At 46.5% G+C, this 27,533-nt stretch overlaps 1 protein-coding gene across 4 annotated transcripts; it reads left to right on the forward strand.

The window, feature by feature from the left end:
• The first annotated feature begins 857 nt into the window (after nt 1-857).
• Nucleotides 858-26,300, forward strand: SERP2 (stress associated endoplasmic reticulum protein family member 2). Of its 4 annotated transcripts, none has more exons than XM_065902230.1 (5): nt 858-971; nt 1,396-1,513; nt 8,303-8,375; nt 18,267-18,365; nt 19,097-19,905. In XM_065902230.1, exons 2-4 carry the CDS (start codon nt 1,430-1,432, stop codon nt 18,320-18,322), a joined length of 213 nt encoding a protein of 70 aa, XP_065758302.1. In that variant the 5' UTR covers nt 858-971; nt 1,396-1,429; the 3' UTR covers nt 18,323-18,365; nt 19,097-19,905. The 4 variants fall into 4 exon arrangements, 3 of the variants coding, with proteins under 3 accessions (XP_065758302.1, XP_065758301.1, XP_065758303.1); XM_065902229.1 differs by lacking the exon at nt 858-971 and adding an exon at nt 1,084-1,172; XR_010658536.1 differs by lacking the exon at nt 858-971 and adding an exon at nt 25,999-26,041 and having other exon boundaries at nt 1,366-1,513; nt 19,097-19,344.
• The last annotated feature ends 1,233 nt before the right edge of the window (nt 26,301-27,533 follow it).

The raw sequence follows: 27,533 nt of genomic DNA on the forward strand, positions 1-27,533 counted from the left end.
GATTGACAAGAAATGGGGAGGGACATGAGGCTGAGCTCAGCCCAGCAGCCCCTGCCAGTTATGAGGGCACAAAGGGCCCCCCAAAGAGAGAAGGAGCACTCCCTCACCTCCCCTGGACACAGAGGAACCTCACTCCATAGAACCCGGTGGAAACCCAGTCACAGATGCCCCAAAGGGAAGGACTGGGGTGCATGAGCCAAAGCTGGTCTAACTCTTCTTCCCACCACTCCCCCCATCCCCAGAACTTCTGGGCTGAGGTTCCCCCTCTTCTGGACTTCTAGGGGCTACCTCCAATCCACCCAGCACGCGGGAAGGTGAAGGACTGGACCCCTCTCCGCGCCCTGTGCCCACAGTAGACAGTCTGTAGGGCCTGGCACCAACGGCTGTGAGTCAGGAACGTTCCATTTGTACCCTTGAACCGCAGGGAAGCCCCCAGTCCAGATGCTCCTGGAGGGTTGGGGTGGGGGGCTGAGGCGGGGGGGTGAGGGGGCGGATGGAATTCTCTAGAAGAGATGCAAGTTGCCCCGGGTGGCCCAAGTTACCCACGTCCGGGCGGCGACCACCAAACTCTGCCTGGGCAGCAAGCCTGTCTTTCCTCCACGTTTCACTCAGATGTGGCGCTGTCCGTCTTCCGAGTAACCCGGTAACCGCCCAGGCAGGAAGGCCTCTCTCCGCTCCATCCTCACACCCCCTTCTCCCCATCCCCGGGAAGATCCGGTCCTTTCTGCAGCACTACGGAAAGCTCCTGCGGCGCCCTTCCGTGCGCAAGCCCGTCCCCAGACCCTCGAAGGGGAGGCTCCTTCCCACGGTCCCCCAAAAGCGCGGGCCCAGCCCCATCTTCCCTCGTTCAACTTGTGCTTTGAGGACCACGGGCCGCCGCCTCCAAGCCCTGCCTTTGGCCAGCAGTGCCGGGGAGACTGCGCGACCCCACCTCGAAGCGCAGCCGTCCCAAACCTTTCCCCGGGGCCTCGGTGGGTCCCGGGCCGGGGAGCCCCCGCCCGCTGTGAGCGCACAAAGCCCGCGGCCGCCGGAACCCTGGGCCTCGCCGCGTTCGGCCGCTGGATCCGATTCCCCCGGGGTCCCCCGACCGGAGCCGCTCCGCGCGCTGCGCTCCGGCCGCCGGGTGCGCAGAGGACCCGCCGCAGCGCCCGCCTCGGGGCTGCGCTGGTTAGGTAGCTGGGGGGACCGGAAGGATGGCGAGGAAGTAGGAGAGGGTTTCCTGAGATGAAAGATTACTTCCGTCCGGGCTCTGGCCTCTCTCTGGAGCCAGCTCGTTGGGGGTTGGGGACCGGGGTGCCCGGGGCTCGGGGGCCGCGCCTTGCCACCTGCAGCGCCCGGGGCGGGCGGGACGAGCTCGGCCCGGTCGGGGGGCTCACGCGGGGGGCATCCTTGCAGGTGGGAGTCGAGAGCGTTTCCTGGCGCCCGAGCCATGGTGGCCAAACAGCGGATCCGGATGGCCAACGAGAAGCACAGCAAAAACATCACCCAGAGGGGGAACGTAGCCAAAACCCTGGTAAGGCGGGGCGGCGTGGACCGGGCGGCGAGTGGCCGGGCCGGGGCGGGGCTGGCGTAGGACTGCGGGCGCGGGGCTGACCCCCGCCTCCTCCGCGCCCCGGGCCGCCCCTCCCGCGGGGTCCGGCACCCCGGGGGCAGTGAGGAATGCGCTCCCCCACGCCGGGGCGCGGACTTGGGCTCGCGTGGGCGGAGAGGGCCCTGGTTGGCCGTGGGCCCTCTGGGAGTGGCTGCCACGGAGGCGCAGAAGGGCCTCCCCAGGAGAGAACTGAGTCTTTGTCTCTGAGAAAGATCAAAGTCACATCCTTAAGGGAAGAGTTAAACCCACTGCTTGACACAAGGGACAGGAACCTAGTAGGTGCGAGATCGTTTGTTGAATGAATGAATGAATGGGTTAAATGAGGCCGTTTGCCATCTCTCCCTCCTAGGCTTCATCCCTGCCCGCCCTCCCCAACAAACACACCCTGATAAGGTTTTTCTTCCTGCCTTTTTTAATGCTCTTCTTGTGTACATTGGGAATTCAAAGTGCGATTCAACCTGTATTTCCTTCCATCTTCCCTCTTTGCCTTTTCTCCAGGGGCTTGGAGGCCAAATTCTAAAAGCAGCATTCCTCTTATTCATTCTGTGAATTCAGGTTCATCTTGATAATATGTTCCAGAATTTTAGAGACTAGTTTATTGCTAGGCATTCTACGCTTCCAAAGCTGTAGATTAAAGCTTTATAACAATGTTTAAGTAAAATCTGTGCCTTATGCACAGGGGGCTGTGTGTGTTTATGTGTGTGGTGTTCCTTTGTTTTCAGTAAAACAAATGATCTTCAGCAGAAATTGCCAGGCCTGTATTTCTGGACATTCGGTGGCAGGCCTCAGATGAGTTGTTGGGTAGTGTTTGTCTCCAAGTGCATGAGCAAAGACACTTGGAATCTATCAATATTATCTCAGACACTTCAGTGGAAGTTTAGCTGAAGCTTGGAGTTTGGCTGGAAGAGTCTGCTGACTTGATGAGGCAATTGCTTCTAGCCAAAGAGACAATGCTGGTTTGATTCACTGAGCAAAAAGCTAGATTTGCCATAACTAGACCAGAATTCTTGCAGAACCAAGCAGTACTATGTCAGAGAAGCCTTAGGATCAACGCTGGATCTTTTTACACAGCTACAGGCTTAAGTAGGCTTCTCTGGTGGTTCAGATAGTCAAGAATCCTCCCGCAATGCGGGAGATCCAGGTTTGGTCCCTGGGTTGGGAAGATTCCCTGGAGAAGGGCATGACAACCCACTCCAGTATTCTTGCCTGGAGAATCCCCATGGACAGAGGAGCCTGGCGGGCTACACATCATGGGGTCGAAAAGAGTCAGACACGACTGAAGTGACTAAGCACAGCACAGCTACAGGCTTAAGTTGTGCTGGAAATGCTCTCATTTGGGAGCTAGATCATTTAGTTGTTGGGCAGCAAAATGGCAACATGCCATTGAATTGAAACTATTTTTCACATAGATCTGTGTTTTTCATATTTTTACTCAGGAAAAAAGAAATCTTACTGTCCAAATTGATGCTGAAAAACAATTTTTAAGGATATTAAAGCATTCAGTGTTTATATCCCTAGAAGATCAAGCCTTTCAAGGATGATATACAGGCTAGCTAATTTACTGAAAATTTCTAGCTGTGTGGTTCTTTTTAATGAACTAAAAAAAAATCAGACTTCACTTGTTAATTCTCTCCAGTCCACAGCTTATCTGACTGCAAAAATAACAACAAAACAGAAACTTTTTTGCAGAGCTGTGTTATCCATTTGTTGTTGTTAGGTCTCTCAGTCAGGTCCACTCTTTCACAACCCAGTGGACTTAGCCCCCCAGGCTCCTCTGTCCATGGAACTTCCCAGGCAAGAATACCAGAGTGGGTAGTCATTCCTTTCTCCAGGGGATCTTCCTGACCCAGGGATCGAACCCATGTCTCCTTCACTGACAGGTGGATTCTTTACCACTGAGCCACCAGGGAAGTCTGTGTTATCTGTTAGACTTAGTAAAGTCAGCATCTGCCACCTTGAGCTTTTCAAGACCACTCGAGAACATTTGGGACCTGAAAAAAAAAAAATGATTGTCTCCAAAGTAAGAAAAGACAATGGAACAGTTAGAGAAAAAACTGTTTAAATATCTAAGAAATGTAGTCAACTTGACTGCAGTTCAACTCAATTCAACTTTCAGAAATATTTTCAAATAAAGTTTAATGTGTGTTGTGAGTTGATTTTTAATAGGTTCTGATATACCATGGAGCAGGCCCTTCAAAAGTGCCTGGCGCCTACAAGAGTATTTAAATGGTCCTACTAACTTTGTAATGAAAGATTTCTAAACCAAGCCACAAGGTATGTTTCTTTTTCCTTGGTTAGAAAGGCTTTTTTGGTTAACTTTATTGTACATGGATCAGCATCCAAAAAGAAAAATGAAATTCTCTTTCAGAAAAACAAAATGAAACACTTTAAATCCTAAATCTCATTTTCCTAATTACAGATCAAACATTATTATACTTAGAAAGAAGTAACTTGCAAGGGATAACTTGTTCAGAATGAAATGCAGACACACGAACAGATTCTAAAGGAAAAGCCAGACTAGTCATTTAGAAGTAAACTCCTTTAATTGTATACAGGTATTTCATTATTGGTGTACAGCTATGGAGTGAATCAATATTGTTCTCCCAGATAACAGAGTAATGGGATGATCATTTCATAATTATACAGTAGTAACTTCTTCAGAATAAAGGGGCCATTTACATTTCAGAGTTCTCCTGCTGGTATCTTATCACAGGGAAACACATTCTGCAACAAAATGAAAGTGTTAGTCGCTCAGTCGTGTCCAACTCTTGTGACCTCATGGACTGTAGCCCGCCAGGCTCCTCTATCTATGGGATTCTCCAGGCGAGAATACTGGAGTGGGTTGCCATTTCCTCTTCCAGGGGATCTTCCTGACCCAGGGATTGAACCTGGGTCTCCTGCATTGCAGACAGATTCTTTAGTGTCTGAACCTCCAGGGAGGCCCATTTTGGGGCCCAGGGACTGTCAAACTCCTGCTGGAAATGAACCATGTCATTTGCACGATTCTAGTGTTTTGTTTTGTTTTTTTTAAAACTTTCCCAGCAATAGATTCAGGCTTGAGTGAATTGTCCTGACAGATTTGTGCTGGGCAATGTTTCCAAAAATGAAGTAACTCAGAGCTCTCAGGAAAGGATATATTGGGATAGAGGGTTGTTTTTTTTTTTTTTTTTCCTGTGCTGCAAGTCATGTGTGATCCTAGTTCCCCTACCAGGGATCGAACCCATGTCCCTTGCACTGGCAGCATGGAGTCTTAACAGCGGGACCACCGGGAATTCAAATCTAGAAAAACAGTATAGATGAACTTATTTGCAAAGCAGAAGTAGAAACACATATAGAGAACAAACATATGGATAGCAAGGGAGGAGGGGGGAATGGGATGGATTTGGAAAGTGGGATTAATACATTGGGTTTGATCCCTGGGTTAGGAAGATCCCCTGGAGGAGGGAATGGCAACCCACTCCAGTATTCTTGCCTGGAAAATTCCATAGACAGAGGAGCCTGGCCGGCTTCCGTCTATGGGCTTGCAAGAGTCAGACGCTACTGAGAGACTAATACTTTAACTTTCATGCATAAAATAGATAGCTAATGAGAACAGGCTGTATAGCATAGGGAACTGGGAGGGAAATCCAAAGAAGAGGATACACACACACACACGTGGCTGATTCACTTTGCTGTATGGCAGAAACTAACACAATATTGTAAAGCAGCTGTACTCTAGTTTAAAAAAGAAAAAAAAAAAAAATATATATATAGGTATTATGACCAACCAAGTTGTTCTTGAGCTCTGAAAGTCCCCAAGTACAATTGATTCACTGTGAAATGTCATCAAAAAGATTTCTGTGGTATATGCTCCAAGTTCTGCATCCTGATAATTTGAGTGGAGTTTCCGCAAAGGAAAAATAAAGGACTCCATTTGGTATCTGCCCTAGACCAATAATCCCATTTACAGCCTCCTGAATTCACTTGTTGACTTTGCTGGAGATAGAACTAAATGGTTTTTTTTTTTTTTTTTAATATAGCATTAGTGGAATGACAGCAACAGAATTTGTTTCTGGTCAACTGGGACAAATGATTAGGAAGTTGGTGAATGGGGGAGGAGTAAATGTTACACTGTTCAAATAACTATTTATTTGCTCCCATCTTGACTAAAGTCTTAAGTGCCAAAGAATGACACAGTGAAAACGCTGATTAAAGAGTTATTCTGTGCAATTATTTGACTGATTTTGTCCTTGTTCTAGTCAGAAGAAACCATCCATCCCCTTTCAGTGTGATTTGCTATCATACAAGTGTTGGTAGATACAAGTTTCTCAAAGTCAGAGAAGTGAGTTGTTTTGATCTTTAGTCAGATCCTATCTGCCCCTGACACTAATGTATACTTCTCTAGTAAGAGAAATCCTGGAATAACCCTATCACCAATTTGGAAGAATTAATAAAAGAGCCAGTATCTTTTCTAGATCCTTCTTTACTCTAGGTGACCTACAAAGTAGTGAAAGTGAAAGTGTTAGTTGCTGAGTCATGTCCAACTCTTTGCAATGTTATGGTCTGTAGCTTGCCAGGCTCCTCTGTCCGTGGGATTTCCCAGGCAAGAATACTAGAATGGGTAGCCATTCCCTTCTCCAAGGGATCTTCCTGACCCAGGGATTGAACCTGGGTCTCCTGCATTGCAGGTGCCGTCTGAACCACCAGGGAAGCCCCTAGGTGACCTAAGACATCATATTTAGTGAAACTTGCATGCTTATTCATTCTTTGATGAACATTTTTCAAGCATCTACTATATTTAAGTTCTGCATCAGGCATTGGTATGCCATGATACATGAAAGAGACACAGTACCTACCCTTGTGGGGCTTGCAGTCCAGTGGAGAGACAGACATTAAACAAAGCATCACAAGAATAAACATCACAATACAAATCTTGCTAAGTGCTATCTAGAAAAAGTACTTGGTGATATAAGTGCCAAGGGAGCTCAACAGAAGTAGAAGAGAGAACGTTCTCTAAGAATGGAACAAGTAAGCTGAGAACCAGAGAATTGTTGCCTTATCTACGATAAAATAAGTTTGTTTTGTTTTAATCTATGTTGACTACAGCCTGTTTTTGGTTCATGCCAGTGAGGAAATATTTAGTGAGTTCTTTCTTTTTTTCACTCTACCTTCTCCCTTAGCATTTGAGAAATTCTCCACTTTCAGATGCCTCTCTCAGAAAATATTGGTTTTCCATTGATTGATTGGATTGTAAGGACCAAGCCCTACCGGCACACAGACCCAGAGGGGTTGCAGAGGGACTTTCTGTTCTTTTGGTTTGAGATGAGCAAGAGGTTCGCAGGACTCATCTGTGTGGGAACCACAGGCCCCTTGTGCTTCCCAGAGAAGTAGAGATTTCTCCAAAGAGTCAGCTTCACTAAGAATTAGGAGGTTTTTTACAAAATGCTGCTCCTCTCACCTCCACATGTGGTTGCTTTCTACTGTTCCCTGGATTTGCACTGCAGTGACTTCCCAGGTTTCTTGCACTTAAAATGTTTTTCTTTTTTTAAACCATCATTTTTTATTTTTTAAAGAGTTCTCTTTATTTTTTTGGCCACACCATGAGACACCTGGGATCTCAATTCCCCAACCAGAGATAGGACCCCTGCTTTCCAGGTGGTGCAGTGGTAAAGAATCCTCCTGCCAATGCAGGAGACGCAGGAGACCCGGGTTCCATCCCTGGGTGGGAAGATCCCCTGGAGAGGGAAATGGCAACCCACTGCAGTATTCTTGCCTGGGAAATTCCATGGACAGAGGAGCCTGGTGGTTACAGTCCATAGGGTCGCAAAGAGTCAGACACGGCTGAGATTATAAGCACCCATGCTTTGAAAGGTAGAGTCTTACCCACTTGATCTCGAAGGAAGTCCTGGCACTTGGAAAGTTTTGAGAAAATGGCTGTGCTTTGTGACCCAGCTTGGAAGCCACAGATGCAGGAATTTGAGGGGAGTCTGTTGGAGGCAAAACTCCTGGCTCTATAATGAGGCAAATCTAAACTTGAATCCCAGCTCTTGCTGAAGTTAACAAAGCATGAGCCTCAGTTTCTCAGCTACAGAAGTGGGGTGAAAAGACTGACCTCATGTGGAGTTGTGAGCGCTGGAAATGGTGAATATCGGCTGCTTCCTAGAGTGCCCGGTATGAAGTGTGCTTTCAGCCGACAGAAACAATTATTAATAATGGCATTTTTTTTGGCTCCCAAATCACTATACTGATTTACGTATTATACCTCGTCTGTCTCCAGATTATTTAAGAACCACCAAGTTCATTGAGTTACAGGGATGTAAATAAGGCTGTTGATGAGCTTTTCCAAACCAGTCTTGATTCTTTAAATTGACTTTGTTCATCTAGATCTCTGGTGGCTCAGACAGTAGAGAATCTGCCTACAATGTGGGCAATGAAGGTTCAGTCCCTGGGTCTGGAAGATCCCCTGGAGAAGGCTGGGGCTACCCACCGCAGTACTCTTGCCTGAAGAATCCCATGGACAGAGGTGCCTGGTGGGCTATAGTCCACGGGGTCAAGAAGAGTCGGACATTACAGAATGACTCACACTTTCATCTAGATCTGCCCACTGGCGTTAAGACTGGATCTGTCTTGTTCACAGATGGGTCCCCAGCCGCTAGGACAGTGTCTAGCTGTACTCAGTAAATGCTTCTTGAATGAATGAACCTCATCTTACTTTCTCCCACTCACTTTCAGAGGCCACAAGAAGAGAAATATCCTGTGGGACCATGGCTGTTGGCACTGTTCGTTTTTGTTGTCTGCGGCTCAGGTATGGGCTTCTCACTATCCTTACTATCCCATGGTCTCCTCTGTCCCATAAAAACACATGTTTTATCCACAAGATAAATATGCCAAAAATATATTGGTCTGGGATTCAAGTTAATCGCTGCCTGAAGCCTTCCTCTTAATGGGTTTTGATTTCGTTTTCGTTCCAGCAAACCAAATAGGAATAGAGACAGAACTGATATGTTATCAAATCATAATCATAAAGTGATTACACTGAGCAATTAAATTGGCTGGCTACACTTCAGAGTTCAGTTAAAGCTTTCTCTGAAGACCTGACCTAAAAAAGGGCATTTGGAACAGAAAGTGGAGCACCTATCTGCCTGAGATAAATTCATGTTCCAGAAAGAGGGAGGGGCCTTAGGCCTTAAGAGACGCTCTGCAGAGATGCTAGGGAGAACGGAACCTTGGACCTGAGCCTCACGGTATAATCACCTGATGCCAGAAGGTGGCAAGTGCAGAGAATGATATTTATACTCACATTCGAACACATGCCTTCCCTGGTGGCTCATCAGGAAAGAATCTGGCTGCAATGCATGAAACCCAGGTTCAGTCCCTGGGTGGGGAAGATCCTCTGGAGGAGAAAACGACATCTCACGCCAGTATTCTTGCCTAGGAATTCCCATGGACAGAGGAACCTGGTGGGCTAGTCTATGGGAACGCAAAGAATTAGACACAACTATGCAAGCATGCACACATAAAGTTTCGTGAACATTTCTACTATAATTTCATTGTTGGTTATAAGCTGGTTTTCTACAGTGTAGCCAGAAAGTCTGGATGTGTAGAAGAACATCTATAATAAATAGCTTACTGATATTAAGTGATAATGTACCATACGGTTAGTGATACTACATGATATATTCAGTGTGTTGCCCTGCATTAGCAATGCATAGTTCAGAGCACTGGTGATAATTGCAATAAATATGGTGCACCAATGCGGCATTTCCCTCAGTGCCTGTATTCTGTGACATGTTACCTCACATGATCTGCCTCTGATTTTCCCCCCAAAGCAAAGCAAACCAAAAAAAGAAAAACACGTGCTGTTAGCATGCCACAGAAAAATTAAGGAGAAAAATCCATCTATATAAAAACTTATCTATGTTTTCAGGTTTTATAGTCAACCAGGGATTGAACCTTGAGCCTTTTATCTAATTATCTTCCTCTCTCAGCTTTATGGGTTCTTGAAAAAATATTATTCCTCCAAGTCGCTGATAAAAGTCTAGCCTTGGAGAAGCCCACAGAACATGATTAGAGACAAATCCCCTCAGCCTGATTTTGAACCTCTCAGCAAAACTCCTGCAAGCAGTCCCGGTGACGTGAGGGTCCCCAGTGTGCCTGGCACTGGGCAGGCTTTGGAAATAGAAACTCCTCCAGGAGGCAGCAGGCGGTGGGGAGGCAGATAAGGAAGCTGTCCGTTGCAGCCCAGGGGATGAGCACTGCGATAGCAGAGCGCACAGAGGGCTTGGCAAGCGTGGATAAGGGGCTGAGCCCATTCCGGCTGCTTTGGCAAAACACCATAGGCTGGGTGGCTTAGGAACAGAAGTTTATTGCTCATGGTTCAGGAGCCTGGAAGTCAGAATAGGGTACCAACATAGTCAGGTGAGGGCCCTGTGCCCAAACACAGACTTCTCCCTGTATCCTCACATGACATCCTCACGCGGCAGACGGAGCTTGGGAGCTCGGTGCGGTCTCCTGTGTAAGAGCACTGATCCCATTGATGGTAGCTCAGTGATAGGAACCCACCTGCCAAAGCAGGAGACCCGGGTTCCATCTCTAGGTCAGGAAGATCCCCTGGAGGAGGAAATGGCAACCCACTCCAGTATTCTTGCCTGGGAAATCCCAAGGACAGGGGAGCCTGGAGGGCTGCAGTTCATGTAGCTCTCAAAAGAGTCAGACATGGCTGAGCAACTACATGAAACAACAGATCCCATTTATGAGACCTCCACCCTCAGGACCGAAGCACCTCCCCAAATCCCTGCCTTCTACCACCATCACATCGGGTACTAGGATTCCAACGTGGGCATCAGATTGTGGATCGGGGCTTCTAAATCATACTGAGCAGAAGAGAAGCTTTCCCAGAGGAGCTGCCATTTGAGCTGAGTTTTGAAGGACAAACAGCCAGACAAAGAGAAGGTTATTCCGCATGAGGGAGCACCGAGTGACAAAGGCTTGGAGGCCTGAGATAATACCCCAGGCTCAAGAATGGCCAAAGCCTCCGTCATCATACAGCCTGTGCTGTTAGGAACTAAATAGATACAGAGCTGTTTTTTTGTTTGTTTGTTTGTTTTTGCTTTTTGTGCTTCAAGATGCACAGTAACTGGAACCCTTTCTGGCCTGTGCCCTTAGGTAACATATAGGGAAGTGTTCCTGCTTGGTCGCTCAGTCACGCCTGAGTCTTGCGACTCCGTGGACTGTAGCCCACCAGCCTCCTCTGTCCATGGGATTCTCCAGGCAAGAATACTGGAGTGGGTTGCCATGCCCTCCTCCAGGGGATCTTCCTGAGCCAGGGATTGAATCCGGGTCTCCTGCACTGCAGGCCAATTCTTTACCCTATGAGCCATCAGGGAAGCCCATGTAAGGAAGAGGGCAACCCAATAGTCTGGCTTATTTTTCTCCTACCTGTGCTAGTGTTCAGTACCCATCCTTTTCAAAGGGATTTAAAACCTTCTTTACATCTTTGTTAAAATTTTGCCAGCCTTATTGGGTCACAGAGTAGGAACTGTATCTCCCCCTCCTGCGTGAGAACAGTGGGACGCTTGCTGGCAGTAATCTTTTGGAAACTTCCCAGTTTCCACTAGTTTTTTCAGGGATCAAGTACATTGTCTCTGCTGTCCTATCTGTTGGTTCATCCAGGGGCTTGAAATGGGAGCGTGTAGGGCCTGGAGATTTGGACTTAAAATGATTGAGAGGACGTACCACTCAGGGCATGCCACATCCCCTTCCCACCTGCCTGAGGCTCTTCTAAGGATATCTCTTTATTTTATTTTTTAAAATACTTTCACCATGCCACATGGTATGCAAGATCTTAGTTCCCTGGCCAGGGATGGAACCTGTACCCCACACATTGAAAGCACAGAGTCTTTACCACTGGACTGCCAGGGAAGTGCTATAAGGATGCTTCTTTACCTCTTCCTAGTTAAGACTACTGGCTTCTATGGAAAGGCTAGACAGCGAACAGGGAGTTGGGTCATCTCAACTTCAGTCTCTGTTAACATGCTGTTGTGATCCAAGCAAAGAACCTCATCCCTTTTTTAATCATAGCTAAAAATAATGTCCCTTTAAAATTTTCTTTTCTTTTCAGATTTCTTTTGCCAACTTTAGCTTTTTTTTTTTGCAAGCTTCATTTCAGGCCTCAGCACTGTTCTCACAGAAATGTGTCACTCTTCTCAATTCGTCCTTGGTACTGTGCCGTTCCTTCTATCTTTGTGTCCTTTTCTAAGCCAAACATGTCATGAGAAACACAATAGCTCCTTTAGCTCTGTCCCTGTTGCCATCTCTCTGGGATTAGTCACGATTTGTTCAGTTCCTCTTGCAGTTCCCACTTTCCCTCCAAGTCCCTCCCTGTCTAGAGTCACAGGCCATAGGCTCCTACCTGTCTTTTTTCTCCTTGATTTTATTAAAGTAGAGTTGATTTTACAACGTTGTGTTAATTTCTGCCTTACAGCTAAGTGATTTGGTGATCTACCTACCTTTTCTCTACGTTTAAAAGAATTCGAGGGAGAGGACATATGTATACCTATGGCTGATTCATGTTGATGTATAGCAGAAACCATCACAACATTGTAAAGTAATTATCCTCCAATTAAAAATTAAATTAAATTTTAAAAAATGCAATTTCCTCAAACCTAGCCCTTCTCTTTATCAGTTCCTTTGCTTTACGTCATGAGCCTCCTCAGCGCCTGGATGGCTGAAGCCCCTCATTCACTGCTGTCTCTCACCTCTGTTCAGATTTTCGAAAGCGAAAGTGTTAGTTGCTCAGTCGTGTCCGACTCTTTGCAACCCCATGGACTGTAGCCCGCCTGTCCACGGGGATTCTCCAGGCAAGAATACAGGAGTGGGTTGCTTTACCCTCCTCCAGGGGATCTTCCCAACCCAGGGGTCGGACTCGGGTCTCCTGCATTGCAGGCAGGTACTTTACCGTCTTTACCATACTTTGCCGTTGTAGCACAATGTAATGAAGACCCATCACATCCCACGTCCTGCTGTCCTGCTGTCCATCTGTGATGTGGGTGGCAGCCCTCTCACCACGCCTCGCCTGTCATGCTCACACAGAATACCCCGGCGTTTCCGGTGGGGTGTCCATACCCCTGCAGACACGCTGCTTCCTGTCCCTGTCCAGCGGACCCCTTTCCCGTGGACAGGATATACCGTAGGCCAGCCCTAAGTTCCCTTTCACCAAGTCCCGGGGATGTTGAGGAGGCCATTCGCCCTCTCTGAGTTCATATAATTAGTTATTCATATTTTTTTTGGCTACGCAGGCTCTTCAGTTGCAGCGCACAGGCTTCTCTAGTTGTGGCGAGAGGACTCAGTAGTTTTGCAAGCTTAGTTGCCCTGAGGCATGTGGGCTCCTAGTTCCCTGACCAAGTATCCAACCCGAGTCCCCTACATTAGAAGGGGACTTAACCACTGGACCACCAGGGAAGTCCCTAGATTTTTATACAGAGACGAAAAGTGTGATCTAATTCTCTTACTTTCATTGCCTTACTCTGTTAACCCAGTTTTCTGATTGATGGTTGGGCAAAGGGCTCTTTTTAGGAATAGTGTCACATAGAAAACAAACTTAACAACTACCAAAGGGGGATGAAGAGGGGGAAGGGATAAATTAAGAATTGGGGATTAACAGATATTATTATACATAAATGATAAACAACAAAGACCTACCATATAGCACGGGAAACTATACTCAACATCTTTGTAATAACATATAGTGGAAAAGAATCTGAAAAAAAAATATATATATATATGTTTGTATCACTGAGTCACTTTGCTATATGGCAGCCCACTCCAATATCGTTGCTTGCCTGGAGAATCCCACGGACAGAGGAGCCTGGTGGGCTCCCCTCCATAGGGTTGCCAAGAGTCAGACAGGACTGAAGTGACTTACATACACACACAGATATATCTGTGTCACTGAATCACTTTGCCGTATGGCAGCCCATTCCAGTATTCTTGCTTGCCTGGAGAATCCCACGGACAGAGGAGCCTGGTGGGCTCCCCTCCATAGGGTCGCCAAGAGTCAGACAGGACTGAAGTGGCTTACAGACACACACAGACATATCTGTGTCACTGAATCACTTCGCTGTATGCCTGAAACATTGTAAATCAACTGCACTTCAATTTAAAAAGTCACAGCAATACTGTCAGTGTACCAGGGTAAATAAATATTCAGGTCAGAAGTCATACGCAATGCCCGTTTTATTTGTTTTCCTAGTATCTTCTGGGAAAGAATGAAGACTGGTAAAAATATTGACACTTAAGTAAATGCTCACTTGCTGGTCACCCTTACTCCATTTTATGTGGGAAAACAAGTTAACAAACCTCCAGGAGGTTCCGGGACCCCTCATCGAGGGGAGTGACATGTCACAGCACAGTCTTGACCCCTCCCTCCTCAGCTTCTTTCCTGTGGCCTTCCTCATTCTCCACACATGCCTTTCATGCCAGCGGTGCTGGGCGTTGACAAGAGTCAGATGATGAAAAGGATGGGAGAGGAGCCAGGGGAGCAGTGAGGACGCAAAGCCCAGGCACCCAGAGAGTCCCCTGGTGCAGAAACATGCGCCCAGGGAATGCCCACTCCTCACCAGGGAGGCCCCCGGGAGTCCCAGTCCAGCCCGAATCCATGGTTGTAACCAGTCAGAGGACATTATCTAGCACACCTCACTTCAGAGGAAGGAAATTTCCACTTTCCAGGATTGCAAAAGATCTCTCCAGCAAGATACTTCTTTGAAAACTGACCAACTGGCTGTAAAAGGATAAGAGGCTTCCGAGGGGAGGTTCGTTTGGGGTGCTACCAGATGTGGGTTCAGAGCCTGGGTTCGCTATCTGCTGAAAACCCTTGGACCAGTTCCTCACTCTGTATTGATTTCCTTATGAATTAAACAGGGGTAGGAAGAGCCCTTCTGGAGGTTGTCCAGGCACTGAACGGCTCCCGGGATGTATGTGCTGGCCCGCAGCACGCTTGAAACCTGCAGCCTCAGCCACTGCCACCTCCGTCCCCATGACCCTCGTGGGAAGTCGTGGTACCATGGGTGGGCCTTACGTGACAGGGCGGTTTGGTCTCCCATCGCCCCCCGCCCCCCATCCTCCCAGGCTGTGCCTCTCCTTGGCCGTTATGCAGCCACTCACAGTAGTCTGAACCTTCCAGAGAGCTGTAGACCCCACCTCTTCACTCCAAGGAGGAGGGGACGCTGTCTCGGTGATGACACTCCCAGTGTGTGAGACTCATGTTCCCACGAGAAAGCATCAGAGCCTTTCAGACAGACCCAGGCAGGAGAAAGGAAGCACCCACAGGCAGACTGAAATCAGTGAATAGGGGTTTGTACTTTAAAGTTGAATATCAGAAGTGACCGGTGAGTTTCTTCCCTTTGCTTGTGTGTGTGTTCAGTCACTCAGTCATGTCCGACTCTTTGCAATCCCATGAACTGTAGCCTGCCAGGCTCCACCTTCCATGGGGATTTCCAGGCAAGAATACTGGAGTGGGCTGTCATTTCCTCCTCCAGGGGATCTTCCTGACCCTGGGTTTTTATTTTCTTAAAGCAACCAAAATACACCCCTTTTCTGTTATTTTTTAAAAAGTTTTCTTTGTGAGATACAAAAGCTCAGGGGAGCAGCGTGTTCTTTTGAGACATGGAATTGTCCACATAGGCCATCTCAGGGCTGTGTCTTACTTGGTGGGTTTAGTTTGTTGTTAATAATACATACCTTCCACCAGAAATCTATAACCTGTCTCTTAGTCACATCCCTCTTCTGAGTCCCTTCAGATGATTATTTCAAACAGTGCAGAAACTTTTCTTGTTCAGGTCTTGACCCGAAATTTTTCCTGGGGCCTTTTTAACTGGGTTGCATTTGTCTATGTTTGATCTCCTAGACCTCTAGATAGACACTGAAGTCCCAAGGCTTTCAACAGCCCTCTCTTAGAGACTCGGCTGTTTTATTCTCTCCCATTTTTATTAAAAAAAAAAAAATCATCTTCCATTTCTGCAGGCCGGGGGTCCTCTTTCCAGATAAGCAGCTCCTCCCGACTCTCAGTCCCGTTTTCAAAACCCTGCCTCTTTAGGGAACTGTCTGGTAGCTTCTGTTTTTATCTTGAGACTCAGAGACGAGCGTGACCCGGAGTGTCTGTCTGAGGCAGCAGAGATGCCGTCACACAGATACGCCGAGAGCGCTATCTGCTCCAGACACTTGCTGTCTGCGGTGCTTCCCTGGACCACTGACGACGTCCACACGCCGTTTGTGCCCACAGTTCTTGCCCCTGGGCTTCCTCTCTCCCTTTTGTCTTGGGCTCTTTGAAGAGCCTCGTGGAGGAGGGTTCCGAGCCAGCCCGGAGCTGTGTGGGGAGCGCGCTGCCGTGGGTCAGTAACGCCTGACCTGAACACAGCAGTGACAGCGGGGAGATCAGCCCCTGACGTCCGTTCTGCCGTGTTCACTGGACGGCCGTCTTCAGCAGTTTTAAGGCAGTTTTTAGTGTGCAAGTTCCACACATCTTTTGCTAAGTTTATCCCTAAGCATCAGCGTTTCTGTTTCTGGCGTGATTGTGCATGGAGTTGTTTTCTTGCCTGCTTGCTTTCTCTGCCTGTGTCTTAGTTGCGTCATTCGGGACCTTTCCTGGTGCCGTGTGGGCCCAATAGTTGTGGTTCACGGGCTCAGCTGCCTTGCAGCACGTGGGGTCTTAGTTCCCCGACCAGGGATCAAACCCACGTCCCCTGCCCTGAAAAGCAGATTCTCAACCACTGCACCACCAGGGAAGTCCCTGTCTTCCGCACTTTTCCCCCTTTGGAGTCTTTTATTTTTTATATACCTAGGATCTTTCCGTAAGTGTTACTGTCTTCAGCATTTTTAACTGTCCTCTTGAGCTATAATTTTCACCTGGACCTGGGAAAATGAGGTCTTTTTCCTCACAGGCTAGCTGACCAGACAGTGTGGTAGTTCAGTCGGTGGTCCCGTGATTCTTGGGACCCGGTGGTGTCGTTCACGTCTCCGGGGCCCTGGCGTGTCCCTGGACCTGGGCAGGAAGCAGGAAGCTAAGAGCAGCGAAGAGCAGAGTCTGTCCTCTCCCCTCACGGAGGCTTCAGCCCGGTCGCTGGAGCCGCCATTTTATCCCCAGTGTGCTTACGCCTCTCAGAAGGAAGCTTACACGCCAGCCAGCCCCGCTCTCTTCCCTCAGACTAGTTCTCTCATCTGTCCCTCATTTCAACTTCATTTCTCTCTCTCTCTCTGGCTGAACCTGATACTCACTTCCTAATTAGAGATTATGCGCATTTTCGTGGTTCTTGAAGCCTGGGTTTTCTTGAAACTGATGAGTTTATATCCCCCATCAAAGGGAAACCTCGAGGGTAATAGGATTAACCAGTGACTTATTTCCTTCCTAATTTTCTATATTTTCCAATTTTGTCAATGAGCATATATTACTTGTATAATCAGAAAAAAATAAGTGTATTTTGAGAACAAAATGTCTAGACTCTTGGTTTTAGCCTTTTCTTGCTTTCTGGTGTTTTTTTTTTAAGCAGTAGACCTCTTTGTTCAAATCTTAAAGGGAAACAAATGAGAGAAAAGCTCTTCTCACTGAGGCAGGATCTTCAGTGAGATCCTGTGTATGTGTGTGTATGTGTATGTGTATGCCTCTGTGTGTGTTTACGTCTGTGTCTGTGTATATTTGCGTGTCTGTATGTGTGTTCATGTGTATGTGTGTGTGTGTGGGGGGGGGCTTGCCTATGTGTATTTGTGTGTCTCTGTGTATTTGCATATATGTGTTTGTGGGTTTATGCGTGTGTCTCTGTGTTTGTATGTGTCTGCCTGTTTTGTGTGTATGTGTGTGCATGTCTGACTGTGTGCCTGTCTGTGTGTGTGTGTGTGGTGTTTAGGGGATACCTCCTGTGTTGCTGGATACTCTGATTTTTTTTCATCCCCAGAAGGGAATACACATCTGGACCCTCTTTGCACATCACATGGGAAATGATGTCTGGCCCAGCGCTGGCCTCTGTGATTGCAGAGTTAATGCCTTTCCCACAGAGCCTGCACCGTCAGTTGTGAGTAGCTGCACTGCTTCTGGGCAGGAGCATTCCCTTTGTCTGGCAGTTAACAGACTGTACTCTTCTCCTGTCTTCTGCAGGCACTCTGCCTGCCCGGGTGGAACGGAGTAGAGATGATGTATCACAGGCAGGGCCGTTTTCTCAAGACAGCCTATTCAGAACAGATAGGAAGAGTGATTCCCTGAGTTGTTCTTGGCTGGGCTTGAAGTCTCCTGTCTTCCCAGCCTCATTTCAGGTGGTCTAGCAGTCTCCCTTTATGAACATGCCTCTCCACTTCTGGAAGTGCCAATACCCCTTCCCTCCCTGGGACTGCTTGTTCTGTTAAGGACGGCGTGGAGGAGAGAAAGGACCAAGTCCCACATGTGCCAGCTCCAGCGCCGGCCTCCTTGGGTTGGAAACATGGCTCTGCCATCTGCTAACTCGGTGACCTTGTCCGAGCTACTCACATCTATACCCACGCTAAGCCTCAGTTCTCCCACTGTTAAAAGTGGTAAGAGTCTATCTGAAAACTCCTCAGATCCTCATGGAAATGAATCCTGGGGATTATTAAATGAGACAGTGTGTGCAGCGTGTTTAGTTGAGTCCTGGTAGTGGTTTTACAAATGTTTGTTGTTATTGTCATTTGCCCTTAGTCGTGCTGTGTCCCCACCTCTCAACACTCCTGGCAAGGTTCAAACCAAGTTTCTGAATGTTTACAAGGAAAGAAAGATAACGCTGTGACTCTTGCGAAGGTGAGAACATTTGTAGTGGGGGAGCACAACTCTGTGATATTGGGGAAGTCAGGAGCCCCAGCTCCTACCTGGACAGGTAGAGCTCAGGGTTTGCCAGCCAGAAATCGGTGGTGTCATCTCTGCAGGGGCAGCTAGAGCTAGAGCCTCTTCTCTCCTTCTAGAAAGAATTCTTTGAAGACTAGCCCATGGGGTGAGCAGGATCTAGTCATACAAGTATTTTGACTACTGTTTCTTGAATACTTACTATAATGCCAGGCCCTACATTTTTATTTTATTTCTTATCACACAGTCCCTACAAAGAAGCTGTGGTACTCATTTCTCCGAATCACAAAACAGGTCCGTAGAGGAAATCAGCCAGCGTCCCGTAGTTAAAAAGAGAGCTAGTTCCCAAAACTAAACTCCAAACCCATCTGCTTTTATCACCCTACATCCTTTTCTCTTATCATTTCCCCCAAACGACCATGGAGCAGAAGTTTTCCACCAACTACAGGCATTTAGCATATGACTGGGTATTGAAAAGAACTCCTGTTAAAACATCTCTTACTTTCCCTGCCAGAAAAGGTGCACAGTTCAGAGTTCCATTTGGACAGACTCTCTGGGTTTGCTCTGAGATGGGTAAAGCCCCGACCCAGCCATGGGCTGTTTCTTGACTGGGCCACGAGGCTTCTCTGTCACCTTGCTCTTTCCTGGACATTTGCTTCAGGATAGATTTGAATTCACCATGTTTACAGGTTGACCACATAAACACTGGCCTTTCCTGGAGACTACCTGAACTATCTTGAAATTGTGATACCCAGAGGGTGTCACAGCCCCAAGACTGGAAAGTGGGATGTTTGAGGAGCTGAACCGCCCCGGAAAATCCCTCTGTTTCACCACAAAGGAAAGCTTGAGGACATGCGTCTGCTCTGGAACTCCTGCTTCAGGATCTGAGATGAACAGTCTGGAAAAAGATGTCTCATCACCCATTGGCTCCCTCAAGGTGATCTTCACACCTCCCTTGTCTATGCTTCCTTCTTCCCCATGCCCTTTGGGTCCTCTGGGTTTCTTTATGGGTTCCTTCTCAGAAGAATGCTTCTACTGTCTGTCATTTTACTTTACAGAGCAAGCACCCCATTCTTTGCTAATATGATCCCTTCTTCTAACATCATCCTCCTGCCCTCACCTGTCCCAGGCTTCCCTCTCTTTCCCCTCTTCTCCATCTCTGGAGAAGCCACTGGGAAATGGCATCTTGCCTTTGACCTTCTTTGTGCTGATTCTTTCAAAGAAAGAACCACCTCATGATGTCTTGTCTTCTAACCATTTCTGCTTGTCTTTTGTGGGACCCATACTTTTCCTACTGGTGCTTTAATTTTCTAAATTTTTTAAGTGAAAAATAAAAGTTGTGTGATTTCTAAAGTTGACTTATCCTCCAAAAGGGGATTCCCTCTGGCCTTTCTTGATCTCTCTTCTCAGCAACTTCCTTGATCTCTCTTATCGTCAACCACTTACTTTCAATAAACATCATTTTTGGAAGCCCCCATTGTCTGGTAGGGTTCCAGCTTTCCAACAGTATCCTAGAGGATCCACTTGTGTCATGCCTGTGTTCTTCAGCCACTTGCAGTTATCTGGGGTCAGTCAGTCCCCAGGAGGAGAGTAGATTGGGCTGGCACAGCCCCCAACCTTAAGGAAGTTTATGTTCTTATGACTTGACTTCCCCTCAAGGACTAAGTTCTTGGACCAATTGAATCTCAAGGTTGCCATATGATGCTGATTCTTTTGGTTGGCAGAGTAATCAATTGAAGTTTTTTAATGCATTTTCCTCCATGCTGTTTGCAATTTTTCATCTTTTGGTTCTTCAATAAATTTGTACTGAGGATCTACTGTGTTCCTGGTGCTGAGCTTAGACCCAGGGGTTGATCTGGGAACAAAATCATCCCTGCTCTCCTAGAGCCTGTGGTCGAGTGGGGAAGAAGGATGAGTCAGTCAAATAATTATGCTGAAATGTGTAAAATTTCAACCATGAATATGTTTAAAGGAGAGGCACATAGGGCTGTGAAAGCATGTACCAGCAGACCTCAGACATATTGCAGGTTTGGGTCCAGGCCACTGCAAGTAAAATGAATATCTCAATAAAGTCATATGAGTTTTTTGTTTTCCCAATGCATATAAAAGTTATATTTGCACTATACTGTAGCCTATTAAGAATCCAATAACATTACACCTTTTAAAAAAGTTTACATATGTTAATTAAATTTTTTTATTGATGAAAAGCACTAATCATCATCTGAGCCCTTCAGCAAGCCACAATCTTTTTTGTAACAGTAATATCAAAGATTACTGATCACAGATCACCATAGCCAGTATAATAATAATGAAAAAGTTTGAAATGTAAGAATTATCAAAATGTGACAGAGAGGAAAGAAATGAGCAAATGCTGTTGGAAAAATGGCACCCTTAGACTTCAGCCATACAGGATTGCCACAAATTTGTTAAAAAAAAAAAAAAGAAAAGAAAAAGAAAAAGAGACAATAAAACAAAGTGTGCCTGTAATGCAAAGGGATGGTGTGCTCTGGGTAAGTGGCTCTCCAAGCATGGTCCCTGGACCATCAGCCTCAGCATAACCTAGGATCTTGTTAGAAATATACATTCTCAGTTCCCACCATGGGCCCACTGGATTAGAAACTCTAGGAACGGGGTTCAGCTCCTGTTTTCAGACACGTTCAGGACACTGTGATACACAAGTTAGAGAACTCTTGCTCCAGATGGTCAAAGTCAGCTTCTCTGAAGCAATAACTTCTGAATTACGAAAAAAAACTAGGCAATAGGGTAGGATGGGAAAAGTCTTTCAAACAGAAAGAATGGCATGTGTGAAAGTCCGATCGTGAGATCAGGGAGCTACTGAAAACAGGAAGATGTGCCATAAAGGAGGAAGAGAATGGAGAAGGTGAGTATGGACAAGATGCCCGGGGCCAGGAAATGCTGGTCATTTGCAAAGGATTGGGCAGTAGAGAGCTGCTGGTACGCTCGGAATTCAAGGATGGTGTGATCTCACTTATTGGGCAATACAAAGCCTCTGGTATGCTAGGAACTCAAGGATGGCATGATCTCACTTGCTTTTATCTAAAGAATAATTCTAGCTGCAGTGTGGAGAAGGGATTGAAGAGGAGCAAGAGTAGACCTGCTGGAGATTGTCTCAGGGATCAGGGGAAAGCTGATGGCGGTTTCTGGAAGGATGAATGAAAGACACAGATTCACAAGATTTTTAGGTAATGCCCACAGGTCTCGGTCATCAACTAGACGTGTCCAAGAATGACTCTGGTGTTTTGGGTTTATTTGCAAGATGGAGGAGGAGGATGCCAAGCTTGCCAGTGGGAAGAGACCATGAGGCATTTCTATTGTGTTCGACGGGCCTTTGAGCCACCTGTGTGCAGGTATCAATCAGACGGTAGAAGGTGTGGGTCTGGAGCTCCTAGGAGAGGTCAGGGCTGACAGCACATCTTGGTAAGTCATCGAAAACTAAGCGGCCATTGGTAAGATCACCCAGGAGAAGGAATGTAATGAAGAGGAGAAAGCCAGAATACATACTGGGGAACTTCAGCATTCTTGTTGACTGGTCAGGAAGAGTCAGGATGACCCCCATACACCTGGTTTAGTGTAAAGAGTAGAGAGAAGGAAGAAGATGGAAACCTGGAGAATCATGTGTCACAGAAGACAAGGGAGAGTTTCTAGGAGAGAGCGCTCAGTGACGGTGAAGAGGAGTATACGGCAAGAGGTGGTTGAAGGATGCTTGTGGATTAGGTGACTTGGAAAGTCATTTGTGGTTTTAGCAAGAGCTATTTCAGTGGAGTGGAAGAGAGCAGAAGCTAGAGTGCGGTGGAATGAGAAATTAAAGGTAAGGAAATGGATAAAGTGAGGACTATAGACAGCTTTTTGGAAATGGTTGTAAAGAGGAGGGTATCTGTGGATGGGAGATGTGGAGTCAAGAAGATTGTCCTGGTTTGTTTGATTTTTGAGTTGCAAGTGCTTCTCACATGTTAAACCCTAAGGACTTCATTGAAAGGGAACAGCTGAATAAAAGAGATGGAGCCAACCGAGGTTAACAAGAACCAAGATCCTAAACAGATGGGAGAGCACAGAGGCTCTCGGATTCTGGAGTTCCTACTCTAGCCTGGATTTTTCTGAACCTCTGTGACCTTCCCAAGGCCGGATCCCCTGACCTCGAATGCCTGCCACCCCTCCCTTTCTTGGCATTCTCCTCCTGCTGACTTGCCTGCCCACAGCCCCTTTCCTGCAGCCCACTCAATTGTTTTGTCTGCTTTGTTCACCCACTGTTAAGTTATTAACTTGTCAGGGTCTAGACTCCCCACTTCCTTTCCCACTTTGAACCCAATCTTGGCTCCCTTCCCGTTCACTGCCTCGGAAAGTCAGCACTAGGGAGGCCTGGATTGCTTGGCGGGTTATTACTGGCGTGCACACAAAAGTACAGTTAATATAATTGGTATAAGATGGTAAAGCCTTTTTAAAGACCTTGATGCAACTGAAAAAAAATCATAAAATGCAACCCTCTCTCCATTATCTTAGCAGTGGAGGCAAATGGTGAACTAAAGTAGACTTTATTCAAAGTAATTTCTCCAAGAGGACTCGATTTTAAAGGGTCACCTGTAAACATATTAAAGACCATCAGATTTTAAATGTTAATTCATGGATTCAATAAGGGACAAAAATGACCTTTCCTTAGTTTTTAAAGCAGACATAGATAGGTAAGTTTTAATATAAGTGTTGCTACTCTGAGGTAAGCAAACTTTGTCTAAGATTCTTGAGAGAAATTTGCAGCAGTTCCTTAGAATTGAGTGGTTTTATCATTACCCAGCACTTTCGAAATCATGGAATAACTTAAATGGAATCTGATGGACTAAGACACAGACTGTTTCCTAGTCATCAGCCTACATACTGCTGAAAATGATTTGTTGTCTAAGAATAAATATCACAGAGAAACAACATTTTGGAGCATCTATTGTGAGCATCTTTTATTTATGTCATCATAGTCATTCCTTGCAATTCTTTGGAGTACATATTATCTACAGTTTTATAAATTCAAGAAATCAGGGCCCATAACTATTTAGTGAATTCCAAAAATTCATACTCTGGCAGGTGGTAAATAGCCCTTGAGCTCTGGTCTTCATGGGCATACCTGGAGAAGCCACAACAATCATTGTAGTAATAGTAACACCAATAGCTCCCATGTATCAAAACCTTGATATGTGAGGAGCCTCATCTATATCATATGTTTAATCCCTATATTAACACAGCAAGCAAAAAACAAAAAACAAAAAACACAGCAAGCAACATGGTCCTCATTTCACAGCAGAGGAGACGAGTGTGAAGAGGTTAAATTATTCATACAGTCACACAGCTGGTCAGTGAAGAGTGGAGAGTCAAACCCAGTTCCCTCTGACCCTAACACTCTCTTCTGAAGTAAGCCCATTTGTCCAAATTAGGGATATTTTCCTGATCCCAAGAACAAAGCCTGAGGCGTGGTGGATGTAAATATTTTTTTCCTAATGTACTTGAATATACAGCTGCTTGCTAGGACTCATATGTGAAGCCAGAACACAGAATGTTTATTTTTTATTCCTTGTTAGCATTGCTAGAGGAAGATGGAAATGTCCATATTCCAGCAAGTTTATACATTTGGGTGAGTACTTCCTCATCCATCTAGCAACTTCTCCTGTCAAAAGTCATCCCAAAATCAGAATAAGCCAAGAAAACCTCTGAGCACAGCCAGGGTTAAATATCACGACTTGTTGAATTAACTCCTTTATCTAGAAAAGAGTCCAACCTTCACATACAACTAGTTGACTCTAGTTTTACACATAGTTCTACCAGTCTTTGTTTTTTATTTAGTCTGCAGCTCATAATAACAGAAGAGGGCCCACTGCAGACTGGTGTAGTAACACCAGAGATGTGACTAGACACAAGAACCCTCGAGCCCAAATAACCACTAAGAAGCATAAAGGAGAGCCCAAGATGTGTAGTTGACTGGAGGTATTTGGGGATCAGATCAAACACTGTGCATCCGCTGTAACACCATCACAGCAGAGCCTTATCAGTTATCACTTCTTATTATGGTCACACTGAACATTCATGAAAACCTAACATTAAATCTCGCTGGATGTATATCCAATTTAGGAAAGTCATGATGATGTACACAGTGATCTTTTTTTTTTTTTTTTTTAAGTTTATAAAAAACCAACTACTGGGACTTCCCTGGCAATCCAGTGGTTAAGACTATGCCTTCCATTGCAGGGGCTGTGGGTTCAATCCCTATTCGGGCAGCAAAGATCCCATGTGCCTCGTGGCCAAAAACCCAAAACATAAAACAGAAACAATACTTTAACAGATTCAATAAAGACTTTAAAAATAGTCCACATCAAAAACAAAAAAATCATAAAAAAAAAAAAAAGACACCCAACTTCATTCATGCTTAATCTACCCTTCAAATCTAGCTGTCCAAGAAAAAGCCCCTGTGAATTATCTTTGTGTCCCCAAACACAGTGCCCGGCCCATGGCATATGCTCACTAATGTTAGATGATAAAATCTCAAGCCCTTTGTTTTTTGAAGGTTCTGAGTAGCCCCTTTCACTCTCGTTACTTAGGATACAGCATTCCTGGGTCTATTCCAGGAAGACTTTATGAAGGGGAGAGGGGGTAAACCCCTGAAATCACCTCTGCTTGTTCTGTGTTCACAGATGATTACACGGTACCCAGATGTTCCTTAAAAAAAGAAAAAATGAAAAAAATCATTCCGTACATGTTCATTGCTGTTATCATCATGATTGTCTTCATCATGATGGACCCATATTGTATATTTTACATCTGGGGAAGGTGTGAAAAAGAAGTTGGACCTTCCTCTCCTGGGACACATTTAAACCCTTTAGGCCAAACCAGACTGGGAACTATCCAATCAGCTGTAACCCAAATAAGGAGGGGATGGGCCCCAGCAATTTGTTGGACATTCAGGCTACCCACCCCTTCAGTTTATCAGGAAGGTGTTAATTCCACTTAGTGAGGACAGCACCCTGAATAAATCAGTGCAGCTCTTGGTGTATTTCAAATTGAATTTCAGAAAGTTCCAGGCCGCCTGAAGATGCACTTGTATCAAAGGTTATCCGCAGCCAGGGGGGCCCACCTCCACATGTCTGTCTGTTCCCAGCACCTGGCCTTCCTTCCAGTTCAAGGGCAGCTTCTTTTCCAGGTCACAGCCGTTGGGAAGAGGCAGCATTGATGACCTGTTAAATGAGTGCCCCGCCCGCACGCAAGCCCTGCTCCCCACTCCCCAGCAGCATCAGAACCTTCTGGGGACGGGGGCCAAATCTCTAAGCATCTGAGGGCTTGCTGGCCTCCACTCTCGGTGGAATTAGCAGGAGTTATCCATAAATCCCCGCGGCATCCATCAGCAGACAGAGCAAGAGTGCCTTTTTAAAGAAGTTCACTGACCTCTTGTTAACTTAACTCCTTGTTAGGAAATCTCTAATCAGCTGTGTGCTAACAGGCCCAGGGCCCCGGGTCAGCAGAAGCGGGGCTGGCGGTGGGGTTGGGTTTCCAGCTGTGTGCTGTCGGGGTCTGAGCAGACTGTTTTGTTTTCCTCGTCCAGCTATCTTCCAGATCATTCAGAGCATCAGAATGGGCATGTGAGCCAGCCCTGGGGGTTTGACACCGCCCCCTCCCACTGGAGGGTGGAGGACCACTTCAGCTCTTAGCCGGGTATCTGTGGGAAGCCGGCAAGTCACCCAGAAGAGGAAAAAAATAAACAACAACAAAGGCTCCCTCAGCTGTTCCCTGATCACTTCATCGTGGACGTCAGATCAAATTGCTTTCTCACAGGGCATCTCGGTACACCCGTGTTCTTGAGCGGAAAGGACATTTTGCTTTGCAGTCGGCAGGATGGGGAGCTTTCCGGCGTCTGCAGCAGTGCTGTCTGTCTGGATTCGCCCTGGGTTTCACTGATGTCTGCATGTGGGCCCCCATGATCTCTGCTTTACTTTCTATGGATACAGTCTCTGCTCCATTGGGAATTGCTTTTACAAATAAATGTCTTTGTTCAACCTTATCTCCCGTGCGGCTTCCAGTGAGAAAACCGAAATCGAGGGGTCAAGATAGCTCCGGAGGGGCTATCTTAATTCCATTTTTGCTTTCTTAGTCATTTATTTTATCTCTTAATAATTGGGTGTGTTAGTCACTTAGTCACTCTTTGCAACACCATGGCCCGTAGCCCACCAGGCTCCTCTGTTCATGGAATTCTCCAGGCAAGAATACTGGAGTGGTTAAGCTATTCCCTTCTCCAAGGGATCTTCCTCACCCAGGTATCAAATCAGGGTTTCCCACATTGCAGGTGGATTCTTTACCATCTGAGCCATCAGAAAAGCCCTAGTAATTGTGAGTTTTAAAAACGAAAATGGAGGAAAGAGTTAGGACCTCTAGTTACCACTTAAGGGGCTTTGTTATAAGTGGCCCTTCGGAATAGAGGACGGGGGCTTTTTGTCCACAAGAATCCTTCACCCCAGACCTTTTAGTGATGTTCTTGAAAGCTTTCTTTTCTCCCATCCTCCGCGTTTCCCTCCTTCCTCTTTGTTTCCCACTGAGGAGAGGGTGGCAGGGCTGTTCTGAAATTAGCGGCCTCAGGGACAGGCTACCATCCTTGTGCCCACCTCCACCCCCACCCTGAGCCCTCCGGAGCTGGCAAAAGACATTCCCCCCACTTGGGGGCTGCACTCGTAGGCACTCTGCTAGCTGGCCCCTGCACTATCTGGGCTGTCTGGCCACCCTCTTCTTGTGACTAAGATCCGTGTGAGATCAGACCCCGTGGCTTCCTGCCAAGAAGCCAGCCGAAGGCCAGACCCATTGTTGTAAGGTTTCCCTGGTCTGCGCTCCCGTTTACACCCTCACTGACTCCCACGGGGCCTAGACTTGATCTAAGAGCCTTCCTCTTCCCCCGCTTAATGCCAACAAAAGCACACCCATTAGACATCGTGAAAAGTGATGGCTGGGTCTGAGCTTTGAGGTTTATCCTTTACAGGAAAGAGTCTCTCCCCCCCTCATTTGGTCTTTCCCACAACAGTAGTAATCAATAGGGTGGTTATCCCCATTTCAAGGAAATGGAAACTGAAATTTGGACAGACTGGGCTCTAG

Source organism: Muntiacus reevesi, chromosome 11, assembly GCF_963930625.1.
Source record: "Muntiacus reevesi chromosome 11, mMunRee1.1, whole genome shotgun sequence".
Lineage (NCBI taxonomy): Eukaryota > Metazoa > Chordata > Mammalia > Artiodactyla > Cervidae > Muntiacus > Muntiacus reevesi.

What these genes read in the sequence shown, in the direction of transcription:
- SERP2 (XM_065902230.1), top strand. Translation starts at nt 1,430, where the DNA reads ATGGTGGCCAAACAGCGGATCCGGATGGCCAACGAGAAGCACAGCAAA. An exon ending in GGAACGTAGCCAAAACCCTG is followed by an intron (nt 1,514 to 8,302) that starts GTAAGGCGGGGC and finishes ACTCACTTTCAG; the next exon opens with AGGCCACAAGAAGAGAAATA. An exon ending in TTTTGTTGTCTGCGGCTCAG is followed by an intron (nt 8,376 to 18,266) that starts GTATGGGCTTCT and finishes ATTTGCCCTTAG; the next exon opens with TCGTGCTGTGTCCCCACCTC.